Source organism: Platichthys flesus, chromosome 21, assembly GCF_949316205.1.
Source record: "Platichthys flesus chromosome 21, fPlaFle2.1, whole genome shotgun sequence".
NCBI lineage: Eukaryota > Metazoa > Chordata > Actinopteri > Pleuronectiformes > Pleuronectidae > Platichthys > Platichthys flesus.
The window spans coordinates 396,295-413,839 of record NC_084965.1 but is presented as its reverse complement, the minus strand read 5'-3'; the positions used below and the strand labels follow the sequence as shown (position 1 = coordinate 413,839).

General features: G+C 46.5%; 2 protein-coding genes across 4 annotated transcripts; one reads left to right on the top strand and one right to left on the bottom strand.

Annotated features, from left to right (window-relative positions):
- Positions 1-31: 31 nt before the first annotated feature.
- Positions 32-9,815, bottom strand: sycp2l (synaptonemal complex protein 2-like). The gene is made up of 25 exons (XM_062379982.1): positions 9,681-9,815; positions 9,251-9,370; positions 9,023-9,136; positions 8,624-8,728; positions 8,456-8,480; positions 8,290-8,369; positions 8,111-8,199; positions 7,186-7,220; positions 6,904-7,046; positions 6,347-6,399; positions 6,208-6,253; positions 6,036-6,128; positions 5,881-5,953; positions 5,238-5,380; positions 2,810-2,933; positions 2,657-2,706; positions 2,506-2,575; positions 2,292-2,365; positions 2,157-2,217; positions 1,958-2,089; positions 1,700-1,884; positions 1,537-1,631; positions 998-1,097; positions 527-585; positions 32-225 (listed from the first exon to the last, which is right to left on the bottom strand). The coding sequence occupies exons 1-25, from the start codon at positions 9,681-9,683 to the stop codon at positions 177-179; spliced, it is 2,121 nt and encodes a 706-aa protein (XP_062235966.1). The 5' UTR covers positions 9,684-9,815; the 3' UTR covers positions 32-176.
- An 826-nt stretch (positions 9,816-10,641) lies between these two features.
- On the top strand, positions 10,642-17,284 carry gcm2 (glial cells missing transcription factor 2). Of its 3 annotated transcripts, none has more exons than XM_062379103.1 (9): positions 10,642-10,959; positions 12,891-12,954; positions 13,929-14,114; positions 14,191-14,303; positions 14,756-14,881; positions 14,967-15,223; positions 15,636-15,867; positions 16,004-16,054; positions 16,161-17,284. In XM_062379103.1, exons 1-9 carry the CDS (start codon positions 10,867-10,869, stop codon positions 16,473-16,475), a joined length of 1,437 nt encoding a protein of 478 aa, XP_062235087.1. In that variant the 5' UTR covers positions 10,642-10,866; the 3' UTR covers positions 16,476-17,284. The 3 variants fall into 3 exon arrangements, with proteins under 3 accessions (XP_062235087.1, XP_062235086.1, XP_062235088.1); XM_062379102.1 differs by having other exon boundaries at positions 13,926-14,114; XM_062379104.1 differs by lacking the exon at positions 16,004-16,054 and having other exon boundaries at positions 13,926-14,114; positions 16,161-17,283.
- Positions 17,285-17,545: the final 261 nt, after the last annotated feature.

Here is a 17,545-nt window from a genome sequence, read left to right as displayed (position 1 = left end):
TTTATTTTTCTTTATTTGTCTCAGTCAGAAGAGTCTGACCCATTAACTCAAGTAGAAAAATGAAAAACCCAAACACCAGAAAAATGTGAAAACAACGATGATCGATCTGGATTTTCATTCCCAACAGACAAAACCAGATCTGAAGAATTCTCTGATAGGATGCCGTCTTCTCTCCTTCACTGAGTGGAAGGATTTTCTGATTCTCCATTCACCAAACATTTCAACCTAAAAACCACAAACACCAGGTTATTGACACCAGATTCAAACAGTCTAAACACATCCAAACCAGATTTCAAAGAGGTTTCAAACTGGATTCTCTTGGTTTAAAACCGAACCGGACAGTGTGAACAAGTTAAACTGGAATATGAGCCTCGTCAGAATCTGCATCCAGATTGTTTAAAGTGTTTTAAATCAGATCATGAATTAGAATGAACATATTCAACTGGGTCCTGACACCAGGTCCCTAACTGCACTGTGACAGAGTGAGCTGATCCAGAACAGGGAAAGGGTCAAAGGTCAGACTGACCGCTGCTGATGTTCGTCACAGAAGGAGCCGAGTCGCTGCATCTCATTCTGGAAAAAACTCTGGAAGACAAAGAGGAACAGAAGACCTGGGTCAGGTCGGAGACCTGGACTTGGTACAAAGCAGGTCTGTCAGGAACTGTCAATAACTGACGTCATTTACAGTCAGAGTCTGAGCAGTAGTGAGCGTGGCATCAAGGTCCCGGCCATACATGCTCTCAACCAATCCTGATTCAGTCTCAGCTGTCAATCACGCGGCTCAGTCTGTTTCTATATCATCAAACAACTGATTCAAACCAAACTGATCAGAGACTTGAACAAACATCAGAGAGAAGAACGACCTGAAACATCTTTACAAACATTTCTATAACGTCTGCTTCTAGTTTGGTCCCATCTGCTAACATGGAGGTTTATGACCTGTACTACAGCCAGACACCAGGGGGCGATCATTAGGATATGGTGTGTGTGTCTGTACCAGTATCTGTGTGTTCATGCTGTTCACAGTTGTTGAGTTTTCTTCCAATTGTTTGAGTTGATCAGTGACGTCGTTTTCAAACTTCTGCAACAGCAACAACCTAAAACACACACACACACACACTTTGTGTGTTATTCTGTGGAAAAAGATTATGTACGTGTGCGTTGGAAAAGTGTGTCTGTGTGGGGGGTGCTGTTGTTGCCATGGAAGGAACCTGTGTTGATGGACACATGTGTCGGTGTGGGCGGGGCCCGTGTTGCTGTGGGCGGGACCTTTGTTGATGGACACATGTGTCGTGTGGGCGGGGCCCTGATTGCTGTGGGCGGGACCTTTGTTGATGGACACATGTGTTGGTATGGGCGGGGCCTGTGTTGCTGGGGGGTGTACCTGTGTTGATGGACAGCTGTGTCTGTGTGGGCGGGGCCTGTTGATGGACAGCTGTGTCTGTGTGGGCGGGGCCTGTGTTGCTGGGGGGGTTTGCCTTTGTTGATGAAAGATGTGTTGGTGTGGGGGGGGCCTGTGTTGCTGGGGGGGGGTACCTGTGTTGATGGACAGCTGTGAGCAGTGACGACACCTGCTGTTGACTCTCTCTCAGCGACAGTAGAACCTGGTTCTGAATCGTGGTCCAGCCGCCCTGAGAACAGAGGAGGTCAGAACATGAAGCTGATGATAAAGAACCACAGACTGACCGGGGCTACTGACGGTGAAGTTGTGCTCCAGTCGTTCTTTGAAGCTTCTGAAAGCAGCCGTGATGTCTGACGTCAGTTCTGACTCCGGCCCTGAACCCGGTGTGTTTACGGGCGCCTCCCTCTTCTCATTAGAGCCCGCCCATTCTCCAAACACCCCCTCCTCTCCTGTGGGAGGCCCCGCCTCCTCCGGTGAACATGCTGAGACCAGATGAAGTGAATTAATTTGAACGTTTGTAAAATAATTCAAACCAAAGAATGAAAGATTCATTACCCGTCATTGATGAATGAGGCTCCTCCCCTTCTGTCTGAGGCTCCACCCTCCTCTTATTGGCCGTGCCCTCAGTTTGGTCTGACAGGTAACCTGAGGTACGATCAACATCAGTTAGAAACAAATCATCAAATCATGAGATTGCTGAGGAAGCTCCGCCTCCAGTTTCAACAAGAAGAGCACCACCACAGAAATCAGGAAGTGAATGATGATGTGAGACCTGAGTCTGCAGCCACTCTCTTCCTCTCTCTGCTGAACACTCCCTGAAACAACGAGGCAAACAGCTGAATAACAGAAAACAAAATTTTTCCAAAAAATTAAAAATGCAGAACTGTACCGTGTGTAATGGAGAACTACTTCCTGCAAACTTGTGTTCCTGTGAGACCTGTGGCTCTGCACGGACAGGAGCACCTGAGGGTCCACGTCAGAATCAAACCAGACACGCTTCAAATATTCAGTATCTGTGATGTCAGCAGGTTTGTGGCAACACACTGGGTGAGTGACCAGGTGTGTTACCAGTTCCAAGACCCGGTGAGTGTGTGACCTCTGACCTGAGTCGTACTTCGGAGTCGAGTGTCTGATCTGATCAAATAGAAACTCAGCTCGACTTTTTCCTGGATTCTGAAAAAAAAGAAAACTGACTTTTGACCTTTTGACCTTTTGACCTGTTCATGTGTCAGCTGATGTTTACATTGTGATCACCTTCATCACTGAGGAGTCATCGTCGCTGCTGGGAGACGACAGGGGCAGAACTACAAACACACAAACATCACATTTGTGTTTCTGTTGTATTAAACAAAATCCTTGTAACTAACAGACTGTGATGACGCTCAGAGTCCAGCAGGTGGCACTCACTCTTCAGCTGACTCTTGCTCTGTGGTTTCTTCCTGTTGTACCATCGACCCTCGTGTCCCTTTGCAGGGGGCGGGGCCTTGACTGGATCCCCTGGGTCTGAACCACATGGGGCGCTCTTCACTCTCTGACAGGAAGAACGTAAAACAACTGTTAGACAGACAGGTGAGCAGACAGCTACAGACAGACAGACGAGCAGAAAGCTACAGACAGGTGAGCAGAGAGCTACAGACAGACAGACAGGTGAGCAGACAGCTACAGACAGACAGACGAGCAGAGAGCTACAGACAGGTGAGCAGAGAGCTACAGACAGACAGGTGAGCAGAGAGGTACAGACAGGTGAGCAGAGAGCTACAGACAGACAGACAGGTGAGCAGACAGCTACAGACAGACAGGTGAGCAGAGAGGTACAGACAAGTGAGCAGAGAGCTACAGACAGACAGACAGGTGAGCAGAGAGCTACAGACAGACAGGTGAGCAGACAGCTACAGACAGACAGACGAGCAGAGAGCTACAGACAGACAGACGAGCAGAGAGCTACAGACAGGTGAGCAGAGAGCTACAGACAGACAGACAGGTGAGCAGACAGCTACAGACAGACAGGTGAGCAGACAGCTACAGACAGACAGACGAGCAGAGAGCTACAGACAGACAGACGAGCAGAGAGCTACAGACAGGTGAGCAGAGAGCTACAGACAGACAGACAGGTGAGCAGACAGCTACAGACAGACAGGCGAGCAGAGAGCTACAGACAGACAGACGAGCAGAGAGCTACAGACAGGTGAGCAGAGAGCTACAGACAGACTGACAGGTGAGCAGACAGCTACAGACAGACAGGTGAGCAGAGAGCTACAGACAGACAGGTGAGCAGAGAGGTACAGACAGGTGAGCAGAGAGCTACAGACAGACAGACAGGTGAGCAGACAGCTACAGACAGACAGACGAGCAGAGAGCTACAGACAGACAGGTGAGCAGAGAGCTACAGACAGACAGACGAGCAGAGAGCTACAGACAGGTGAGCAGAGAGCTACAGACAGGTGAGCAGAGAGCTACAGACAGACAGACAGGTGAGCAGACAGCTACAGACAGGTGAGCAGACAGCTACAGACAGACAGACGAGCAGAGAGCTACAGACAGGTGAGCAGAGAGCTACAGACAGACAGGTGAGCAGAGAGGTACAGACAGGTGAGCAGAGAGCTACAGACAGACAGACAGGTGAGCAGAGAGCTACAGACAGACAGACGAGCAGAGAGCTACAGACAGGTGAGCAGAGAGCTACAGACAGACAGACAGGTGAGCAGACAGCTACAGACAGACAGGTGAGCAGAGAGGTACAGACAAGTGAGCAGAGAGCTACAGACAGACAGACAGGTGAGCAGAGAGCTACAGACAGACAGGTGAGCAGACAGCTACAGACAGACAGACGAGCAGAGAGCTACAGACAGACAGACGAGCAGAGAGCTACAGACAGACAGACGAGCAGAGAGCTACAGACAGGTGAGCAGAGAGCTACAGACAGACAGACAGGTGAGCAGACAGCTACAGACAGACAGGTGAGCAGACAGCTACAGACAGACAGACGAGCAGAGAGCTACAGACAGACAGACGAGCAGAGAGCTACAGACAGGTGAGCAGAGAGCTACAGACAGACAGACAGGTGAGCAGACAGCTACAGACAGACAGGCGAGCAGAGAGCTACAGACAGACAGACGAGCAGAGAGCTACAGACAGGTGAGCAGAGAGCTACAGACAGACTGACAGGTGAGCAGACAGCTACAGACAGACAGGTGAGCAGAGAGCTACAGACAGACAGGTGAGCAGAGAGGTACAGACAGGTGAGCAGAGAGCTACAGACAGACAGACAGGTGAGCAGACAGCTACAGACAGACAGACGAGCAGAGAGCTACAGACAGACAGGTGAGCAGAGAGCTACAGACAGACAGACGAGCAGAGAGCTACAGACAGGTGAGCAGAGAGCTACAGACAGGTGAGCAGAGAGCTACAGACAGACAGACAGGTGAGCAGACAGCTACAGACAGACAGGTGAGCAGAGAGGTACAGACAAGTGAGCAGAGAGCTACAGACAGACAGGTGAGCAGAGAGCTACAGACAGACAGGTGAGCAGAGAGCTACAGACAGACTGACAGGTGAGCAGACAGCTACAGACAGACAGACGAGCAGAGAGCTAGAGACAGGTGAGCAGAGAGGTGCAGACAGACAGACAGGTGAGCAGACAGCTACAGACAGACAGACGAGCAGAGAGCTACAGACAGACAGGTGAGCAGAGAGCTACAGACAGACAGGTGAGCAGAGAGGTACAGACAGACTGACAGGTGAGCAGACAGCTACAGACAGACAGACGAGCAGAGAGCTACAGACAGACAGGTGAGCAGAGAGCTACAGACCGACAGGTGAGCAGACAGACAGGTACCTTGAAGACTCTCTCCGCAGCCTCCTCCAGTTCTCTCTGATGTTCACAGTTGAAGCTCAGCTCCACCTTCTGACCTCGGCTGCTGTGATGCATGATGGGATTGATCAGCTGAACACTGAGGACCGTCTTCGCCGCAGTGCATTCTGGGAGCACAGTAAATGGGTTTAAAATTAACTAATTCCTAAAACCGTGGTTACACATCATCATGTTTCACACAGATCTCAATGTTTATTTGTGATCATAAAGATCATTGATTAGTCATTGATTCACCAGAAGCCGACACCCAGAGGGTGCATGAGTGAAACGCTGGAGGGACGCGGCTGAGACGACTGAAGCTAACAGACATTTAAAGGACCATATTTGACTCCTCTCTGGACTGAGTGGGAGGTGTTGGTCCCTGAGATGATGCATCAGTGGTCAGCTGCAGACCTGCCTCTTGAGCCCCTCCTCTGATTGGCTGACTGCACTTTGAGTGACACATGGCCAGGCTGAGTGAAAAAGTCTGGATAGTGACTGTTTTCATACTGTGAGGCCCCCTACTGGCCCTTTCAAATCATAACAGATAGTAAAAGCTCAGAAAAATTATTTTACACAATATGGAGCCTTTAGAATCAAGTGTGAGACACAGTCCAAAGTCACTGACCGTCTTGAGTGACTTGAAACATGAAGTTATCAACATCCTCTCTGAGCAGGTGGATGGAGCCCCACAGGAAACCCTGAAACAAACAACATACTACAAACATACAACACACTATGATACATACTAAATACAGCATACTGTGTAGTAAAGTTAAATACCTGAGGCTCGTCGACGAAGAAGCTCACACATCCTGAACCGACGTTGAAATCGATCCAGAACTCGTCCAGTTTGTCGTCTTTTGGTGGAAACAGCTACAGAAGAAGAAAACAGGAAGTGACCATGAAGTGATCATGTGACCTGAGATGTATCTGTGGGGGTGTGATGTCTCACCTGAGTGGAATCAAGAAACGCCCGGACACAAGGGAAGGTGTAGATTCTATCAGACACAATGCAAACATTTTTATTTTATTACTCTTATGATTAAGAATGTGAGATATATTTTTAAACAGCTTTTAATTAAGTTTATCACCTCCTCTGGTCGCCATGGTAACGGTTCACAAAATTCAGGAAACGTCTGCAGTCCTTAGAGACAGACAGGTGTTCAGACAGACAGGTGTTCAGACAGACAGGTGTTCAGACAGACAGACAGGTGTTCAGACAGACAGGTGTTCAGACAGACAGACAGGTGTTCAGACAGACAGACAGGTGTTCAGACAGACAGGTGTTAAGACAGACAGGTGTTCAGACAGACAGACAGGTGTTCAGACAGACAGGTGTTCAGACAGACAGACAGGTGTTCAGACAGACAGGTGTTCAGACAGACAGGTGTTCAGACAGACAGGTGTTCAGACAGACTGATGGGTGTTCAGACAGACAGGGTGTTCAGACAGACAGGTGTTCAGACAGACAGGTGTTCAGACAGACAGGTGTTCAGACAGACAGACGGGTGTTCAGACAGACGGGTGTTCAGACAGACAGGGTGTTCAGACAGACAGGGTGTTCAGACAGACAGGGTGTTCAGACAGATGGGTGTTCAGACAGACAGGGTGTTCAGACAGACGGGTGTTCAGACAGACAGACACTCACCACCTCAAAGTCTCCGTCTCTGATGTCACAAAATGCACCACTGATGTCACTACTGAAGAACCAATGATTGGCTCTCTGCTGTCGATCCTTCTTGGGTGTCAGACGACACAGAGCCTCTGATAGGCTGACCTGCAGCTCGTAGTCTCAAACCACAACAGTTAGAACTACAAACATGGCCGCCTGAATGAGACATCAACTGACATTCTTCCTCCAACTGGTCGGTTTCAAACATTTCATTTATTTTCACTTCTTTACAGGCGACATCAAAGCTCAGAGACTCACCACCAACTGTGAGGACGGCTGCTGCCACCTGCTCCCTGTGAGACAGACACACAGACAGACAGGTAGCCAGTCAGACAGACAGGTAGCCAGTCAGACAGACAGGTAGCCAGTCAGACAGACAGACAGTCAGACAGACAGACAGCCAACCAGACAGACAGACAGCCAACCAGACAGACAGGTAACCAGTCAGACAGTCAGACAGACAGCCAACCAGACAGACAGGTAGCCAGTCAGACAGACAGGTAGCCAGTCAGACAGACAGGTAGCCAGTCAGACAGACAGCCAACCAGACAGACAGACAGCCAGCCAACCAGACAGACAGGTAACCAGTCAGACAGACAGGTAGCCAGTCAGACAGACAGCCAGCCAGACAGACAGGTAGCCAGTCAGACAGACAGCCAACCAGTCAGACAGACAGCCAACCAGTCAGACAGACAGCCAATCAGACAGACAGGTAGCCAGTCAGACAGACAGCCAACCAGACAGACAGGTAGCCAGTCAGACAGACAGGTAGCCAGTCAGACAGACAGCCAACCAGACAGACAGACAGCCAACCAGACAGACAACCAGACAGACAGGTAGCCAGTCAGACAGACAGCCAACCAGACAGACAGGTAGCCAATCAGACAGACAGGTAGCCAGTCAGACAGACAGACAGACAGCCAACCAGACAGACAGACAGCCAGACAGACAGGTAGCCAGACAGGCCGACATGAGACAGGCCGACAGACAGGTAACCAGTCAGACAGACAGTCAGACAGCCAATCAGGCCGACAGACAATCAGACAGACAGGTAGCCAGACAGGCCGACAGGTAGCCAATCAGACAGACACGTAGCCAGTCAGTCAGACAGGCAGGTAGAAAGACAGGTATAAAATGGTGGGTCTACAGTCCAGACAGGACCAGACCAGTATCAGGTTCTTACAGCATCTTGTTCTGGTTCTGCTCGTTCTGGATCAGTCTCCGCTGCTCTCGGCTCAGAGACTCCAAGATGCTGTTAAAGGTTCTGATAGCCTGAAACAAGAGACCAGGCCACCAGGTACCAGCACAGACCAGCACAGACCAGTACAGACCATTGAGTGAATTAGGTGTTTCCATGGTTACCTCCAGTCTCAGGGGGAAGTGGAGTTCTGGTTCCAGAGTGAACTGAGCCAACTGAAGAAGAACCACAGACAGCTGACTGACTGAGAGAGAGACAGGTAGAGAGACAGGAAGACAGGGGAGTTCAGCATTATGTGGATCAAAGTAAATAAACTCAAAAATCACAAACCTGGGAGAGACGCCTGAGACAGGACCTGAGAGACAGACAGGCAGAGAGGGGGACAGACAGGCAGCTTCAGGTACAGGCCATGTTACATCTCCTGTAATGATGATGTCACCTGTTCTCAGGTCAGATGACATGTGACTATATCAGCTAATTTCCCAGCATGCTCCTCACCAGGAAGTAGTCGAAGAACTCCTCAGTCAGGCTCAGCAGGGGGGCGGAGCTTTTATGGAGGTCAGAGGTCAGTAAGTCACGGACAGCCTCGAACCACAGCAACACCTTAACACACAACCACACAGACTTAACAACAAATAAACAAAATAACAACCACACAAAGAGCTAACAACAACCATGTAGCTGAGGGGTAGAGCGCTCGTCTTCCAACCAAAAGGTTGGCGGTTCAATCCTCAGTCTTCCCATCCGCATGCCGAAGTGTCCTTGAGCAAGAAACTGTTTGTCACTTGCTTACCATGGTACAGGAAGTGCAGTTTAAATTGAGTGGATCCTCATATTCACAGTGATCATTACTCAATCATCTATAATAGAGATTAACAATAAACAGATTACAGATACTTTTGTAGTCAGTCCATAATCCAGGAGCGTCTGAACGTCGCCTCTGTTCTCTGACAGGATCCGTAGAGACTTCAACACGACCACGACTCTGCTGAAGCCACGCCCACTCAGATCCTGCAGAGGTCAAGTGACAGAGGAGGTCATGTGACCTTGTGTGACCATGAATCAAATTCAGGGTTAATTGAGAGATGGTAAAACAGACAACAGCCATCTCCACCGTGACCTTACCTTGGTAACCCATTGGTCGAGAGTGTTGAGGGCGGAGCTACTCAGACCTTCAGACTGAAGAAGAGAAACCAGCTGATACGAGTCTCCACCAATCAGAGAGTCCTGCAGCTGCACCTGGAACTGACACACACACACACACACACACACACACACACACACACACACACACACACACACACACACACACACACACACACACACACACACACACACACACACACACACACACACACACACACACACACACACACACACACACACACACACACACACACGGTGCTGTAGACGGACAGCAGGGGGCGCTGCAGCCTGTGACTAAATAAACTGTAAACACATGACTTCTCATTCATCTGCTGGTAACCCTCGGTCTTTCACCTGTGACGTCAGTCGGTGAAGCAGTTTAAATAGGAACAATAATCAGATTATTTACCATCGTTCTTCTTCTCCGCCGCGGTGCGCGTGACGGGAGCGCGCTCAGCTGCAGTCAATTAACTCGTCACAGCGTCGAGGCTGCGCAGGGACACAAAGAAGTCCCGCGACATCGGAGGGATATCAGTGTTAAAATATTACTACAACGTAAACTGCATTTTTCTTGTTTAAATGTTTCATGTGTGAATTCATCCGTTTATCATAGAGCTCTTTCTTTCTTACAACATAAATAAATCATTTTATATGAACAAATAAATAAATATAACTTTTCTGTAACTGTGGTGAGTGGGTTCGATCTCCTGTGAGAAGAACTGACTGAGTCACAGACTGAGAGTCACAAACTGTCACCACCAGCTCCAGGTGAAGAGTGAAGCTGAACTGAGATCAGCTAGAACGGCTCTGAAGTTATTAACAAACCAGAGTGTATCATTCAGCAGGAAACTGTGAAACATGATGAACACTGAAGAGTGTGGTGGATTTGCTCGAGCAGCAGCTCTTCAGGTTCAGGAAGCAGAGGATCATGGGTAATATCCAGTGGACGACACGGTCAACACATTGAGACACTTTGTTCTGACAGGAAAACACAGCGACAGAGTTAATCACCACATGTGGCTGCAGGGGGCGCTGTTGCTCAGTAACTGGTACACAGTGATAATTTAATGATTATAAATTATAGGTTCATTATCAGACAGAGTGATGAGAGACAGAGCGATGAGGGACAGACAGGTGAGAGACAGACAGGTCATCGATAGACAGTGAGAGACAGACAGGTAGAAGCTGTTCTCTTAATTGATGAGTAATGAGTTTTGTTTGTTTTGGGAGAAACACTGAACTGTTTGTAACACACACACACACACACACACACACTCTCTCTCTCTTTCTGTCTCTCTCTCTCTCTCTCTCTCTCGCTCGCTCTCTCTCTCTCACCTGTCCCGTCACTTCTACCTGAGACTCACCGGAGGTGCACGCACTCTGACAGGACGCAGGAGACACGCGAGGCTTTAACTTTTTAATAAAACAATTTAAACTATCTGGTTCTAGAAGTTGTACATTAAAACTTCTTCACAGGTTCAGGTCTGATCCAGATCTGAACCAAATCTGGACCTTAAACAGGATCCGAAGAATCTGGATCAGAAAGCAGGACCCGAACCAGGAGCAGGACCCGAGTCAGGAGCAGGACCTGGAGGATGTCCCGGGCGGAGGAGCGCGAGGAGCCGGACTGTGTGTGCTCGGTCGGGATGAAGTCAACGTGGGACATCAACGACCCCAAACTACCGCAGGTAACTGATCAACATCTTAACCGAATAACTTTGACCGAAATCATTTCATTTACAGACGAATTTAAAATGGTCAAATAGAAAAATATATTTAAATGACATTAAAAGAAAAAAATCCGACACAGGACTAAATTCGTATATATTATATACAATAAAACCAAATATACATTTAAATAAAATATACAAATTAATAAAATATAAACTACAATTAAAAAGTGTTTAGTGTATCTTTCTCAACTGGAGAATCTCATCAATAATCAAAGCTGCTTCTACGCTGAACATGAAATATTGCTCTTGACTGAATATTAAATAACAAATTTTATTACACTTAGATCCTGGTGTCAGAAACCTGTTTGTTTTAAATACTTTTTATATACACAATATTATTATATTATATAAAACAAATAAAATATAATCAAATCTGGACTTTGAATATTGATCAGATATCAACATGTCTTCATTAAGACATTGTCTCTTAATAAGTTTGTTAAAGATCTTCTTTCAAAAACATTCCGTTTTAATCAATAAATCTTAAAGTAATTGTCTTCATCTTTAGTCTTTTTGATTAAAATCGAGTCATTATTTAAAAAAGAAATATTTCAAATTAATACTTATTTCTTGTTCATTTCAATATATAGTTCTTGTAAAAAACTCAAAAAGAAAATCAGAGCCTCAAACCAAACTCTGTACTTTATATAAACTAAACAGTAAAAATGTCACATTTTATATTTTATTTTCATTGTTTTAGTTTCTCTTCCTGCTCCATCCCATTTTACAGGATTATAATCTGTGATTATTCTGTTAATAGATTTTAATCAATTATCTAAACTAGCATTAGAGGGTTACTCTTGGTTTTGACAAAATAAACATTTAAACTGAGGGTTTTTCTCGTTTTATCATTAAAATTAGATTTGTTAAATCATTATGATTACATACACTCTATGAATTAATACAAAATGTAATACAAATGTTCTCGCTTTTAAAAATACGTAAATAAATAAGTAATAATAATACATATTCAGTGTAAATGAATTGAGACTGTTATAAATTAATATTCTCACATTCATGTTACAAACTAACACAATGAAGATCCACTGTGCGTTGTCAGGTTTTTATTCCAAGGTTGTGCAAAGGTTGTATGTATGTGTGTGTGCGTGTGTGTGTGTGCTGATTCGACTTTTCACTTTGTTTTCACAAAAACAGTCGAAACGGGTTTTCATATTTTTGTTTTCAGTGAAACTAAAACATCAAAGTCAGCTGATCCAGATTCTGATCACTGATCAATATCTCTCATACATGTTGATGTTAATAAATCATGTGTCCAAACATGACGTGAAATACTTTTCTTAAATACAGTCAGATTGAACGCAATCATTTGACTACATTTAATTAGGATTTGTTTGTTGAACTGAAATCTGTTGTTTCTCTTCTGATTGTATCAAAATCTGTCTGTAAATAAACAACGTGACACGCTGACCATGTTGAGAGACAAGAAAACTGGGTTCGCTCAGAAAACCACCATTTTGAATTTGATTCAAATAAATAAGTCTCTCTGTGTGTCCATCTGTCTCTCTGCTCACCTGTCTGTGTGTCCAACTGTCTGTGTGTCCTTCTGTCTGTGCGTCCATCTGTCTCTCTGCTCACCTGTCTCTCTGCTCACCTGTCTGTGCGTCCATCTGTCTTTCTGCTCACCTGTCTCTCTGCTCACCTGTCTGTGTGTCCATCTGTCTTTCTGCTCATCTGTCTCTCTGCTCACCTGTCTGTGTGTCCAACTGTCTGTGTGTCCTTCTGTCTGTGCGTCCATCTCTCTCTCTGTGCTCACCTGTCTCTCTGCTCACCTGTCTGTGTGTCCAACTGTCTGTGTGTCCTTCTGTCTGTGCGTCCATCTCTCTCTCTGTGCTCACCTGTCTCTCTGCTCACCTGTCTGTGTGCAGGACACCAAGCAGTTCGACCTCTTCCAGGAGTGGACAGACGGTTATGTTCGTTACATCTACAGTGGTGAGAAACTTTATTATTATTAACATGTTATGATACAGTCCAAGCTAGCAGCTCCAGCTTACAGATTTAGTATTTAAGCCATAGATATAAATATAAAGGCTAGATGTCTCATCCGCATTTCTGGTCAACGGAGTCGAACGTCCGCACATGGCGGCCATCTTGCCACAGGCAGCTCGCCGACCCATAACATTGTGTTGGTAGTGGTACATGTACTTTTTAAATAAAAAAAAAAAAAAAAATTCTTGATGTATATTTGTAAGGGAAATCTTGTACCTGTATAGAACATTATTCTAATTTTTAGAAAATAACATAATTATTCATAAGTATGCAGTGTCATAACTACATCTCTGACGTTTGTAACAAACCAAACCATTTAAAAATCGGTTGAGAATTTAGCAAGTTATGGTTATTTAAAAAGTACGTACCACTACAACACAATGTTATGGGTGGGCGAGATGCCTGTGGCAAGATGGCCGCCATGTGCGGACGTTCGACTCCGTTGGCCGAGACTTTATATATATCTATGATTTAAGCTAGCTCTAGCTAACAGATTTTGTATTTAAGCTAGTTCCAGCTAACATATTTAGTATTTAAGCTAGCTCCAGCTAACAGATTTGGTATTTAAGCTAGCTCCAGCTAACAGATTTGGTATTTAAGCTAGCTCTAGCTAACCGATTTAGTATTTAAGCTAGTTCCAGCTAACAGATTTGGTATTTAAGCTAGCTCCAGCTAACAGATTTGGTATTTAAGCTAGCTCTAGCTAACAGATTTAGTATTTAAGCTAGCTCCAGCTAACATATTTAGTATTTAAGCTAGCTCCAGCTAACAGATTTAGTATTGAAGCTAGCTCCAGCTAACTGATTTGGTATTTAACCTAGCTCTAGCTAACAGATTTAGTATTTAAGCTAGCTCCAGCTCACAGATTTTGTATTTAAGCTAGCTCCAGCAAACAGTGGGTCTTTATTTTCCAGCAGAAGATAAAAATGCTCAGCGACATCTTTCCGGCTGGGCAATGAGAAACACCAACAACCACAACTGTCAGATCCTGAAGAAGTCATGTCTCGGGGTGGTGGTCTGTTCTCGTGGCTGCACGCTACCGGATGGATCCAGACTGCAGCTCCGCCCTGCCATCTGCGACAAGGCCCGGCAGAAGCAGCAAAGTAAGAAAGACTGAAACCAGAAGCAGAACCGAGCTGAACCGTCCTGAGCTGACGCTCGACCCACTGTGTGTTTCAGAGAAGCTGTGTCCGAGTTGTAACGGTGCTCTGGAGCTGCTGCCATGTCGCGGTCACAGTGGGTACCCCGTCACCAACTTCTGGAGAGTTGACGGAAAATCCATCTTCTTCCAGGTCTGCATCTTAACACCCCCCCCCCCCCCACACACACACACACACACACACACCCACACACACCCACACTTTCACACATATATGCACACACACACACATACACAAACACACACACACATAAACACACATACACACACATACACATACATACACACACACACACACACACACACACAGATACACTGGCTCATACTTCAAAAACACATGTTTAGCATGCTAAACATGCTAAACATGCTAACTGAGCTATCAAGCTATTCGACTTCTTGCCAGTCTGTGAAGTCAGAAATCCAAACGGAACTGAACCAGATTGTGGACACCACTATGGTTGAACCTGATCCCACAGGGTTGAGCCAGGTCCTGGCCCTGAACGGGTCTGAACTCAGCAGTAGTTGTTGTTTCTGTCTTGTAACTGATTATGTTTTCCACTGTATTCATCGCTGATGTTGTTTCAGGCTAAAGGGGTCCATGACCACCCCAGACCAGAGTCCAAGTCCGAGACTGAAGCAAGAAGAAGTTCAGTGAAGAGACGAGTCAGTTCCCCTCCCTTCACACCAAAGAGACGACTGATTGAAACACAGGTTGACATCGACAACAACAACAACATCAACAACAACAGCTGTTTGTGAAAGTTGTAATTTATTGTTTGTTGTTTTCCTTCTTCAGGCTTTAGGCCCCGCCCTCCTCTCCTGCGTTGAACCAGCAGACAGAATCTCCTTCATCGAACCAAACTTTCCTCAGCATTACCCAGCATTCCAGAACCCAGAGCCCTACTACAACCCCCACAATGCACTGGGAGAAGCCCCACCCACACTGCAGAAACCCGCCAATCCCAGGCTTTACATGGGCAGGCCAGGCTACGAGTTCCAAGGGTACCTGACATCCCCTTCGTATCCAGTGACTGCTGATCTCTGTGACCCCAGGTCAGCCTCACATACAATCCAAACCATATCCTGGACCAGTTTAGATCCTGGACCAGATACTGTCAGTGTGATGGTCCAAACCACTTTCCAGGTTCAGTCATGTAAACAGATCCAAACCAGAACCTGTAAATCTGAAATTAAACTTGTGCAACCCAGGTTCCAGAATTATACACTGGAACAGGTCCAGGAAAATAAAACTAGTGTTAAGCACATTCTGATTTTTTTAAATGTGTCTAAACTGAACCTAAACCGTGTGAAAGAGAACAAGTTAAAACCAGATTATAGAACCAGGACAAACCCAGATCTGATCAAACCAGTTTCTGAGACCAGGTTCTGTCAGACCAGGTCTAAACTAGATTCGGACACCTTGACAGTCTAACCAGAGTTAAACCAGATTGTGTTCTGTGTGCAGGGTGGCTCCCGTCCTGGGTTCCTCCTCCTCCTCATCGGCAGCTCCCCTGTCCTCTTCCTCGACCTTTGACCCTCAGACCAAACATCCTCCAGGCTGGAAGGAGCTGCTGAAGAGCTCCGCCCCCTACGGAGACAACCACCATTACTACAGCGCTGAGTACCCCTGTCGTTACCCCGGCAACGCCCCAGGGTCCCCCGCAGCACTACAGACCATCATCACCACGACAACCAAGGTGAGCGGGTGTGCCCCAGCAGAGGTCAGGGTCGTCAGGTCGAGGTCACGTCTCTTGGTGTGTCACATATTTTATTGTCCCACAGAGAAAGAAACATTTTAAACTGAAGCTGCGTCGCTTCCTTTACTTTTCCCAGACAAGTGACGACACAGTTCACACCTGGAGACGTTACGCTCAGAGCTGTCAGGTTTTGAGTTTATAGTTTACATCATAATAAGACAATGTAAAGGTCAAGAGACAATAAGGACTTTAACCTTTCCTGTCACGATCTCACTGTTCCTGGTCCTCTTCAGGTTTCCTATCAGCCGTGTCCGAAGCCTGCCGCCACGCTCCCTCCCTACCAGACGTGTCCCAAGCCTCCGGCCAGCCTACCGTCCTATCAGCCGTGTGCTCCGCCCAAACCTGGCTTCCCCGGCTGCTCCTCGCTGATGGAGGATGCCGCCTCCTCCTCGTCGTACTCCACTGAGGTGAAGGTGATGGAGGAATCTGGAGGAGTCATCAAGTCTCTGTCATTTCAGCCTGAACCTCTGCAAACCAAAACAGAGCGGGCAGATGGTTATGACTACCGCTACTCGTACCCCAACACGTACCGCTACGACGAGTACTGAGCAGCTCCACCTCCACCTCTGTCAGCATGGTGACTGCAGTACAACTGCTCCTGGCAGAGCGACTGATGTGGAACAGAGGGACAAAGATTTGTTCAGACATTTGAATTTTTTTTTTTATTTTCATCGGAAAATACATTTTGATCTCGGACACTCCGTCTTCAGGATTACATGTGTAACCTTTACACAACATTTCATGAATTTAAAAACGGCCTCAACACAAAGTGTTCCGGTGTCGAGTTCTTCCTCAGTGAATTTAGAAGCTCATTGAGGTGAGGAAGACTATGATACTTGGCTGAAAGCCTCAGAAACACAGATGGATGCAGTTTCAGTGAAGCTTAAGTTTCAATAAAAAAAAACGTTGCATTCTAAAGAATATCAGGTTGAGACAGACGACTGTTTGTGTGGTTGAGTTATTTATTGTCATAAACATGAAGACGACTGAGCTTATGATGATGTGTTATATTCCCAACCTGACTATCAAATAAACATGACATGAAGAGAAAGAACGTTTCCTGCTGTGTTACACACTGAGACTATCAAATGAAGTTTATCAATCAAACTTCTGACCTGGACGTCAGCGTGTCCCATCTGCTAACATGGAGGAGGGGGGGCTCAAGCCTTTGTTCAGGTTCAGGTAATCACAACATACATTTCAGTGTCTTCAGAATTTGGTTGTCCGTGTAGACGTGTCTCATCTCCACGACCTTTTCATCTGAGGTCCAGAGTGATGACGTCATGCAGCTGTTCCACGTCAGGAGCCCGTTCCTCGTTCAAGCGTCTGAAAACATGAATGTGAATAAACAGACTGAGGAAGAAGCTGCTTCTGTGGCTTTGTTTAGATTAAACCGATGTTATAGAAAGCAAACGTCTCAGGTGCCGAGTCTTCCCCTGGGTCCGGAGCCTCAGAGGGAGAAGCACCACCGTCATGCTGCTGTGAGGACATCGGCTGGTTTCAGTGTAAATGAGTAATAATCGTGTTTTGACAAGAACGTGTCAGGACAGGAACCACACACTGTCCTTACTCTGAACCTGTGGAATCCTCGTCCCGCCTCCTTCGCCTCCTTCGCCTC

Bases quoted from the DNA above. Each gene is read 5' to 3' on its own strand.
- sycp2l (XM_062379982.1), bottom strand. The intron at 586-997 runs GTACAGACACAC...TTTGTCTTCCAG, and splicing joins GCATGAACACACAGATACTG to AGTTTTTTCCAGAATGAGAT. The intron at 226-526 runs GTCAGTCTGACC...TGTGGTTTTTAG, and splicing joins TGTGACGAACATCAGCAGCG to GTTGAAATGTTTGGTGAATG.
- gcm2 (XM_062379102.1), top strand. From the start codon at position 10,867: ATGTCCCGGGCGGAGGAGCGCGAGGAGCCGGACTGTGTGTGCTCGGTC. The intron at 15,224-15,635 runs GTCAGCCTCACA...TTCTGTGTGCAG, and splicing joins GCTGATCTCTGTGACCCCAG to GGTGGCTCCCGTCCTGGGTT. The intron at 15,868-16,003 runs GTGAGCGGGTGT...TACTTTTCCCAG, and splicing joins TCATCACCACGACAACCAAG to ACAAGTGACGACACAGTTCA.